Here is a 9,644-nt window from a genome sequence, read left to right as displayed (position 1 = left end):
ATACATTAATAGCAGAAAAGTTGGCAATCGAAATCAACTAAGAAGAATAAAACGAAAGAAAATTGATGTTATATAAACCTGTGAAACAGGCACGTATTTAACACGTAATTGTCGTATACAATTAGAGGAAACTATCAGGAAAAATATACGATAAGTTTATTGACCGATATCATAAGGAATATTGTTGCTAGGAAATGAAAAAGTCAATGCGCTGATGTTTTAATTGAAAAACGAGAGGGCAACGCAATTATAGTCGAAGAAAAAATAAAATAAAATTAATACGCAATATCTAAGAAATTAAAATGATTAATCTAGGTAAATCTTTTTTTTTTTTTTTTTTTTTTTACATAAATTACTAAAAATAATATTCCAACATTTAATTTTATCAGAGAAAACATAAGTGAATTGAAATCTATGATCGATTAGTTCCTTAATATCAGTAACAGTATGATTCTATATAATCGGATCATTTCAGATTTATTCCATTTTATCTGACAAAATTTAGAACGACTTTGAAACTTCTTACGGGTATTAACCTTCGTTACATAGAAAGTTGGTGACTTCGAGGAATTTAAGAAAGTTGTCTATATGAACTCTACTGTTTGTTTCATAAAAATTATCAAAAATGAAGAATGTAGGTTAGGGTAGAAATTGCATTCAATTCGTGAACCGTCATTAATTGGTTTAATCTTTTTTTGTAAAATTAATTCAAATTTTAATTGTAATCTGTTTAAATTATAATGAAATTTCTCTCAATTAATTTAAAAGACTTAAAAAATTTATAGTTTGTATAATAATAAAAGTTTTTTTGTATTTTAAGAAAATTATAAATTCAATTTTCTTTTGATTCGTTATTATATCAATATAAATATAATAACAATCGAATCTCTATGAATGAAATGATATCTAGATGCAATCCAATAAACTTTGTATTAATCACGATGATTATCTATATAATAATTTGTTTGTACAAGATAACGCAAATAAGATTCAAGATCTTCATTACATTTTAAAATTTTTAAATTTTGAATTCTAATGCTTAAAATAATTCTTAATTCTTAATTCTTAATTCTTAATTTTTAAATTATAACAAATTCTTCTCAAAAATATATTTAATTTTTATCATAAAATCTATAAAATTTATTTAATATCTTGATGTTTAATATCTTTGATATTGCTAATATTATCAAACAGATTGCGGTTATCGCTTTTAAGACTTTTAGCAAAGAAATCATTTTAGTATATACCATCCTTATTATCTATATAAATACAAATAATTAAACATTCTGTATAACATAAAAAAAAAAGAAAGTAAGAATTGAAAACATAAATAGAAATATATTTAAAAAAATATTTTAAAATTGTATAAAGAAACAATTTTTGAGTGAACTTTCGATCCCAGAATTATTTTCACACGTCAGAGTTTCATGGTAGTTGTAATACCTTATTAACGATACATATTTCGGTTATCTCGATGAGAAAGTTGAAAACGGGTCGATCTTTCATTGGTGAAGGCACGTTAATACGAGAGCAGGGGCCAGTTTATAAGAAAAGAATTCAATACTCTTTCAATGTAAAACCTTATCTTTTCCACTTTATCTTTTGTCTTATAATTTATAAATGATTTTTTTTTTATTCCAATGTTAATATAGTCTTATAAAAAATATATATATTCTATATCATATATATATATATATATATATATATATATACACACACACACACATACGTATAAAGATAAAATTATAAATGAGTAGTATAAAATATTACTTAAGAATCTTTGTACACTATGCTAGACAACATTCATATATGTATATCTTCAAAGTTCAATGATTCATATGTAGCTATACACGACCTCGGAAAGAATCACGTCATTATGAATTAATTTTGTTTACATTTCTAGTATAGATATATGATGTTATTAGCATATGATATTGTTAAATAACATATAAATAATTATATTGTAAAATGTAAATTTGTTCTTTTTTATCTTTTTTTCTTTTAATATTTTTATTAATCAATTAAATTTTTATCTATTCATTAAAATTTATATATTCAAATTTTTTTATATTTTTTTTTATATTCAAATTTTTTTTTATAAAGAAAATGAAAAATTAAATTTGAAAAAATCATTGCATTAATTGATCACATATCAATTTAGTTTCGAAAACAAAAAATATAACAATAAAAAAATAGATCATATTGATTTTGATGATAATGATATGAAATATTGTTTTTTTCTAAAAAATTATCAAATAGAGCAAAAAGAATTAATAATAAAAATTTATTAAAAAATAAACAAATATTATACTTAGAAGAAATAATATCAATTGATTAATATTTTAATAAAATATAGAAAATAAAAGTGTTTAAAATATTTAAAATAAATTTTTAAAAATAATTTTAATACAAATACTGTAATATAGAATTGATTTTTTCAATTATTGTATTTAAGATATAAATATGCTATTAAAAAATCTAATTTATAAAAAGAATATAATAAAAAAACAAATTAATATTGCATCAAAAATATATTTTACATATAATACATATTCATATAAGCATAGTACATATATTTATCTCTGATCATGTTGTTAATTTTCCTATATTATTTTCTCTAAACAAAACAAACATTTCATAAACATATTTAAAAATAATTTTATCCACAAAATTTTGATTAAATAGATACTAAAAATCACAACAAAATATTTGCAAATTTTTATACAAAATATTATTGTAATCTTAAAGGTTATAAATAATAAACTTTACAAATCAATTACATCAATCACATTAAGAAAACAAAAAATATTGAGATAATATATTAAAGTTGGAATAATTTAATATCCCCTGCAAATGCAATATAATACAAATATAATATATTATATTAATTTGAATAAAATATTTTTACAAAATATATATTTTTTCTGTAATAAAATAACATTAAATGCAAATAGAGCATAATTTGATCTCACTAAGATCATTTATTAAATTTTTTTATTAATCCATCACCAACCTATTTTAGATAAAATTTCTTTAGCTTCTTCAAATACTTTCTCTGGTAATTGCATACTATTTACTTTATATACTAAGCCTTCTTTCTCAAAATATTCAATTATAGGTAACGTATTAGAGATATAAGTTTCATGTCTTTTGACTAAAACTTCTTCATTATCATCAGACCTTCCACTACCTGCTGCACCACGCTTTAAGCATCGCTGAGTACATACTTCTTTACTACATTGACAGAACAATACTCCTTTTATTACACATTTATTGGACATTGCCTATTAATGAAATAATATATTAAAAATATATATATAAAAGATAAACATTATATCAATTTATTTTTTAAGAATATAATTTCCAATTATTTTAATGTCAGTATATAATGCTAATATTAATTTTATACCTCATTCCAACCATCAATATTATCTTGGTTTCGTGGAAAACCATCAATCAGAAATCTTTTATGAGGACTATCGGTCATCTGCATCGCACGATCCAGAAGACTACAAGTAATTGCAACAGGTACAATTTTTCCATCTTTAATGTAATTTTCAATGAGTTCTCCATATTTCGAATTGGAATTCATACGCTCCTCTCTTAATAGATCACCAGCTGATAAATGTACATAACCATATTTTTCATTAATGTTCCTGCACAGTGTACCCTTACCTGCACCAGGACCTCCCAAAATAAATAAAACTTCGAATTTCTGAATTTCAGACATTGTAAAAAATTGAAGTTTACTTGAAAATACCTTGAACATAAAATACAGATAACCAGTTATACTTAAATATTTAAGTTCTCGGAAGTACTTACTTATATACATATTTTGAATACAATTTCAAAACATTAAGGCGGACTTTTCAAAAATATAATTTTATTAGAATTAAATTTTTAATAATTATTATATTATAATTATTTGAACATAGCTATTATTATATTCCATATAATAATTTTAAAATCATAGATATATTTAAAACTTAATTAATATATTGATACATTTTTTATAGTTCTTTATATTTTTTACATTTTTATATATTTAATTTAAATATTTAATGTAGATTACTCGAAATATGAAATTTCATATGCAATATTTTTATAAAATAAACACTTTATAAAATATTTTATAGAATAAAATAAATAATTTTTATAATAATCTTATTTTAATATATATTCATTTATATAATATATAATTTTTATATTACATATATTATACTACTTACTATTATTCAAATCAATTGAATCTAATTGTTCAATTAGAATCTGATTAAATTTGGCTCAAATTATTTTTTATCTTACTATTAAAATGCTTCTTATTACTTATTTGTCATATTTCTTCTATTAATTATTACGTATCGAAATATTATTAGCAAATACGCATGCGCAACTGTTATATAATGATTATAGATATATAAGTAATTCTGCACTAAAGCATGATAATTTAATTTTTAGCATGGTTTAAGGAGTTCCTTACATAATGTAAAAAAATGTCAAAGGTTTGTTATGATGATGTAGAGCTTGTAAATAATAATATTATTATTTTATATGTACAAATGCTATTTCCAATAATGCATATTTATCATAATATAACTTGAATTAAAGGAAATTGAGGTTATGTAAAAGATTATTATTATTTATAAATAATAAGAAATTGATAATGATGATGCGGTGGTATCAACAATTATTTAAACATGATAAATGTTTAAGATTTTATATGCAATTTAATAAAAAAAAATCTGTTATTCATTTGTGTTCTTCTAATGATACAATTCACACTATATCTTGCATCTACAACAAATACAATTATGAAAATGGTAAAATAGAGACGCAAGAGAAATTAAAGTTAAATAAATCCGAATCGAATAAAAGAAATAAAACAACAGAATTTATTAAAATTGCAAATATTCAATTAAATCAAAAAACTACATTTTCTAAAAAATTAGTAGATAATTCTCCATCTTTAATACAACCATATTTAAGACTTATAAGACTAGATAAACCAATAGGTAAGATAAGAGTTAATTATAAATTATTATTATAATATGAATGGTTATATATTTTTTTATATATTTAATAATTTTATATAACTATTTTTATAATATTTTTAAATTATAATTTAATTTGAAAATAAATGTATAATTCATTATTTTGTTATCATAAAATAAATGTAACTTGTTAATAATTCAAATAATTAAAAATAATTTTTGTATATAGGGTCTTGGTTATTATTTTGGCCCTGTGGTTGGAGTATAGCTATGGCAGCAGCACCAGGTGCCCTACCAGATTTTCAACTTTTAAGTCTTTTTGGAATAGGAGCATTCATTATGCGTGGAGCAGGATGTATTATAAATGATATGTGGGATCAAGATATTGATGGAATGGTAATATTGGTTTTTGAATATTTTAATATATTATAACATATTATAAAACAATTTTAATGTTAGGTAGCCAGAACAAAAGATAGACCATTGGTTACTAGAGAAATTTCACCTCTACAATCATTGATTTTCCTTGGAAGCCAATTAACTTTGGGATTGCTTATATTGTTGCAATTAAATCTTTATAGTATTATATTGGGAGCAAGTTCACTAGGTATTTTAAAAAAATTTTTAAAGAGTTTATACAAAACAATATTTTTTAATTTTAATAATTAATTTCTAAAACTGTTTTAATTTTGAAAATACTTTTATTTTAAATTATTATATAAAAGAGCAATTAAAAATCATTAAATTTTTTGTTATAGTCTTAGTAATAATATATCCTGTTATGAAAAGAATAACATATTGGCCTCAATTAATTCTTGGGATGACTTTTAATTGGGGTGCACTTTTGGGTTGGTCTGCTGTGGAAGGATCGTGTAATTGGTCTGTATGCTTGCCACTTTATACTGCTGGAATTTGTTGGACACTTTTATATGATACTATATATGCACATCAGGTAAATTTAAGTTTTTTTATTATATTATATTTATTATTTTTGTTGATATCATGAATTTTTGAAAAAATATATTGTACATTAATTTCCTTATATAAATATATTATATTTTTTAAATTAATTTAATATTTTAAGTAATATTTGAATAAATTTATAATAATATATATTATGTACATCTAAATATAATTTAAATTAATATTCATTATTTTATTTTTTATTTTTAAATTACAGGATAAAATGGATGATGTTATAATAGGTATAAAATCAACAGCTTTAAAGTTTGGAGACAAAAGCAAAATTTATTTATCTGGATTTAGTACAGTCATGATAACAGGACTAATTGCATCAGGTATATTAGCTGCACAGACTTGGCCATATTACACAGCAGTAGGATTAGTTGGTACTCATCTTGTTAATCAGGTATGTCATAATTATCATAATTTTTAAGTATCATATATTATAATTTTATTATTATTTTACTTATTTCAAATAAAATTTTATTTTTAAATAAAACTAAAAAAATTTATTATATATATATATATATATATATATATATATATATATATATATATATATATATATATATATATATATATTATAGATATAAAATTTTAATAAAATAATATTTATTATATTTTTTTTAGATATATAATTTGAACATCAACAATCCTGCAGATTGTGCCAAAAAATTCATCTCTAATCACAGGATAGGAATGATTCTTTTTACAGGAATTATTTTAGGAAATCTTATTAAAGTTTCTAAAAAAGATAGCGATATTGTACAAGAATCAGAAAAAAAATCTATTCTCATTAAACAAGAATAACGATAGTTTCATTATATTATTATAAAAAAATTATTAAATATATATATTATAATTATATATATATAGGTAATTCTATATAGGTAAATTCTATATATTAAATATAAAACATGAGATAAATAACTGGCTGGTTCCAGTAAATTAAAGAATTAGTTTTAATTATATGTGTGCCATAAAACAATTTTAATTTTCACTTATAATTTTATTATAATGTTTTAAATAGATAATACAATTTCTTAAAATATTTAAATGAAAACAATTTTTATATAATACTATTTTAAATTTAAAAATACACCAAAGATGACTATGCTGTAATTAGTAACTAAGTTACTAATTAATTTAAAGTTAATGACATAAAATATTGATTATAATAATAAACAAAAATATAAATAATGTTTTTTTATACATATAAAAGTCCAAGATTTTTTTGGTAAAACTTATAATATTTTATGAGTAAATAAGAAAAAATTACATAATAAACGTATGCTTGTAAATGTTTTATTAATTATTAATTATTAAAAAATTATAATAAAAATACAAAATAATAATAGATTAATTTTTTATTCAATATTATATAGATCAATTTAGCATGCTTAATTTCAATATAAAACAAGGTATCTATTTATAACTACACTGAATAATATTTTTGCAAACATATCAATTTATTAATAAATATATTTTTATTCTATCAAATAAAAATTAATCCATAATCATTTAATATTTTTATTATTTTGTAATAAAACATTTATAAGCCTATGTTTATATAACATTCTTTTTTTATTTTTATTCATAGAATAGATTAAAATGTTTTACGAAAGAAAAGATAGGATACTTTATATATAATATTTATTGCTATTTAAAATTTAGATAAAAAATATAATAAATAATTATAATATGTTTTTATATTATTAGATCAACTTACATTAGATAAAATAATTTGATCTTTATTACAATGTGTTTGAGTTTCCTTATTTACAATTTTTAAATCATTATTCAATAAAGTCTTTGTTGTACATACTTGTGATATTTCCAAATGATTCAGAGTAACTTTTTGTTCTAATATTTTTAAATTATATTGTTCCTGAGTTAACAAAGATTCTTTTATTTTGTCTAAAAGTTTTATATTTGGCAATATTATAGCTATGTAGCCTCCTTTATGTGGAGGTTCTAATAAAAGTTTAGGATTTTCTATTAATGCTTCATTTACCTCTACCAATTTTCCAATTATGCAACATTTGATAATGTATGTCTTTTCATTTGAACAAGTAATTATACAAATATTGGAATTCATTTGTAAAGGTTGAGCACCATGTTTACTTTTACCAGAAACTTTATTTAAGACTCTATCTAGTTTATTACTAACTTTAAAATTTACTTTTGTTATATATTTATCACCTTGAAGAATAGTATGACTTGGAGCAAGAGTAAGCATACAAATACGATTACTATGTATTAAAATACAAATATCATCTGCAGGACTTTGTACATTTAATTTATAATAAGCAGTAAAATATCGATCTGTAACTGTAGGAAATAATCCATGATATTTTATTCCTTCCAACATATCTGTAACATCATAATCCGGAGGAAATGGAAATAAAGTATCATCATCATCATTTTTATTTGATAATGTATTTTCTTCATTATCTTCATTATCTGTTAACTCTTCTTTTTCCAAATATTCAGAATTTTTATCTATGTAATTTTTGTCTTTTGAAACACAAAATGAATCATTTTTTATATTATTAGATTTGGTTTTTTTTTTAACTGGTTCACTATTATCTGAATCAATATTCATTATTAAAATAATTAATTTTGTTGAAGATAAATTTTTAATATTATAAATATATATATAAAAACTTTAATTACTTATTAAAGTTAAGATATTTCATAAACATTTATATTAAAAATTAATCTAAAAAAAATTTTGTATTTATTTTATTGTTCCCTTGAACAATTATTGTATTTTCCCAATTTTTTCACTAAAAATAAAATATAATTATAATTATAAAATTATAAAATATAAAATCAACATATAATTATAATTAAATATTTTATTATATAAATTTATAAAAAATAAAAAATTTAAATCATTCAAAATTTAATTATTTAATAAAACTTACGTTTATTTATTTTATGAAATAAATTATTTTTTGAAATAATTACATAATCGTAGAAAAAAATTTTAAATTATGTTCACATTTATCTAATACACGTGTAATGAACATAACCATTTTTCACATTCTGTTATTTGAAACTCATTTTCATGAAATGTTTATCATGAACTATAATTATTAAATGAATTTATTATAATATAAATATTATAATATAACTTTTAACTTCAAAATTTTAAACATATTACATACAACAAATAATTTGTAAGTTTTAATTTTAAAATATTAAACGTATTATATACAATAAGTAATTACTTTTACAATATATTATCAATAGATAATTATAAAAATTTATATTATAAATAATATTTTTCAAAATAATCTTATGAATATACTTAATACAATTCATATAAGTTTTATCTAAAAATTTCAATTTTAATTTTCAATGAACTTACAGTATAATAATAGTTATAAAATTATTATTTAGTAGTAAACAACATCACGTGATCCAATTTAGATAATTAGAATTTATAATTCTAGAATATAGAATATGGAGTTTTTTTTCTCATAATAATTTATTTACACGTTATTGCACGTTATCTACAAATATAAATAATGCAATAAATAAAAACTTCTGACTGCTTTCAAGATAGAAATTTATAAATACAATTTTCATGAAAAAATCAATCTAACGAAGTTGATTCAATATAATTCTTGAGCTTATATCTAAAGCAGTTAATTAAATATTTAAAATATCTAAAATAGATTA

The 9,644-nt window shown here is 19.8% G+C and overlaps 3 protein-coding genes and 1 long non-coding RNA gene across 7 annotated transcripts; 1 reads left to right on the top strand and 3 right to left on the bottom strand.

The window, feature by feature from the left end:
* Positions 1–2,893: 2,893 nt before the first annotated feature.
* Positions 2,894–4,390, bottom strand: LOC100578311 (UMP-CMP kinase). 3 transcript variants are annotated; one of them, XM_006562435.3, is made up of 3 exons: positions 4,230–4,390; positions 3,410–3,760; positions 2,894–3,284 (listed from the first exon to the last, which is right to left on the bottom strand). In XM_006562435.3, exons 2-3 carry the CDS (start codon positions 3,728–3,730, stop codon positions 3,006–3,008), a joined length of 600 nt encoding a protein of 199 aa, XP_006562498.1. In that variant the 5' UTR covers positions 3,731–3,760; positions 4,230–4,390; the 3' UTR covers positions 2,894–3,005. The 3 variants fall into 3 exon arrangements, with proteins under 3 accessions (XP_006562498.1, XP_006562499.1, XP_006562497.2); XM_006562436.3 differs by lacking the exon at positions 4,230–4,390 and adding an exon at positions 3,823–3,839; XM_006562434.3 differs by lacking the exon at positions 4,230–4,390 and having other exon boundaries at positions 3,410–3,816.
* A 3-nt stretch (positions 4,391–4,393) lies between these two features.
* LOC724350 (4-hydroxybenzoate polyprenyltransferase, mitochondrial) lies at positions 4,394–6,821 on the top strand. 2 transcript variants are annotated; one of them, XM_026441272.1, is made up of 7 exons: positions 4,394–4,502; positions 4,609–5,012; positions 5,221–5,387; positions 5,451–5,598; positions 5,750–5,943; positions 6,172–6,360; positions 6,585–6,764. In XM_026441272.1, exons 2-7 carry the CDS (start codon positions 4,664–4,666, stop codon positions 6,762–6,764), a joined length of 1,227 nt encoding a protein of 408 aa, XP_026297057.1. In that variant the 5' UTR covers positions 4,394–4,502; positions 4,609–4,663. The 2 variants fall into 2 exon arrangements, with proteins under 2 accessions (XP_026297057.1, XP_026297058.1); XM_026441273.1 differs by lacking the exon at positions 4,394–4,502 and having other exon boundaries at positions 4,520–5,012; positions 6,585–6,821.
* An 815-nt stretch (positions 6,822–7,636) lies between these two features.
* Positions 7,637–8,559, bottom strand: LOC102655238 (protein Simiate). The gene has a single exon (XM_006562482.3). It carries the CDS (start codon positions 8,557–8,559, stop codon positions 7,675–7,677), a length of 885 nt encoding a protein of 294 aa, XP_006562545.3. The 3' UTR covers positions 7,637–7,674.
* A 137-nt stretch (positions 8,560–8,696) lies between these two features.
* On the bottom strand, positions 8,697–9,466 carry LOC107964634. Its single transcript, XR_001703505.2, has 3 exons — positions 9,331–9,466; positions 8,885–9,046; positions 8,697–8,743 (listed from the first exon to the last, which is right to left on the bottom strand). It is a non-coding gene; the product is annotated as an uncharacterized LOC107964634 (long non-coding RNA).
* Positions 9,467–9,644: the final 178 nt, after the last annotated feature.

Source organism: Apis mellifera, linkage group LG6 (assembly GCF_003254395.2).
Source record: "Apis mellifera strain DH4 linkage group LG6, Amel_HAv3.1, whole genome shotgun sequence".
Taxonomy (NCBI): Eukaryota; Metazoa; Arthropoda; class Insecta; order Hymenoptera; family Apidae; genus Apis; species Apis mellifera.
This window is presented reverse-complemented; position numbering and strand designations above follow the sequence as displayed.

What these genes read in the sequence shown, in the direction of transcription:
- LOC724350 (XM_026441273.1), top strand. Translation starts at nt 4,664, where the DNA reads ATGATGATGCGGTGGTATCAACAATTATTTAAACATGATAAATGTTTA. An exon ending in AAGACTAGATAAACCAATAG is followed by an intron (nt 5,013 to 5,220) that starts GTAAGATAAGAG and finishes TTTTGTATATAG; the next exon opens with GGTCTTGGTTATTATTTTGG. An exon ending in GTACTCATCTTGTTAATCAG is followed by an intron (nt 6,361 to 6,584) that starts GTATGTCATAAT and finishes TATTTTTTTTAG; the next exon opens with ATATATAATTTGAACATCAA.
- LOC100578311 (XM_006562434.3), bottom strand. Translation starts at nt 3,769, where the DNA reads ATGTTCAAGGTATTTTCAAGTAAACTTCAATTTTTTACAATGTCTGAA. An exon ending in ATATTGATGGTTGGAATGAG is followed by an intron (nt 3,285 to 3,409) that starts GTATAAAATTAA and finishes TTTCATTAATAG; the next exon opens with GCAATGTCCAATAAATGTGT.
- LOC102655238 (XM_006562482.3), bottom strand. Translation starts at nt 8,559, where the DNA reads ATGAATATTGATTCAGATAATAGTGAACCAGTTAAAAAAAAAACCAAA.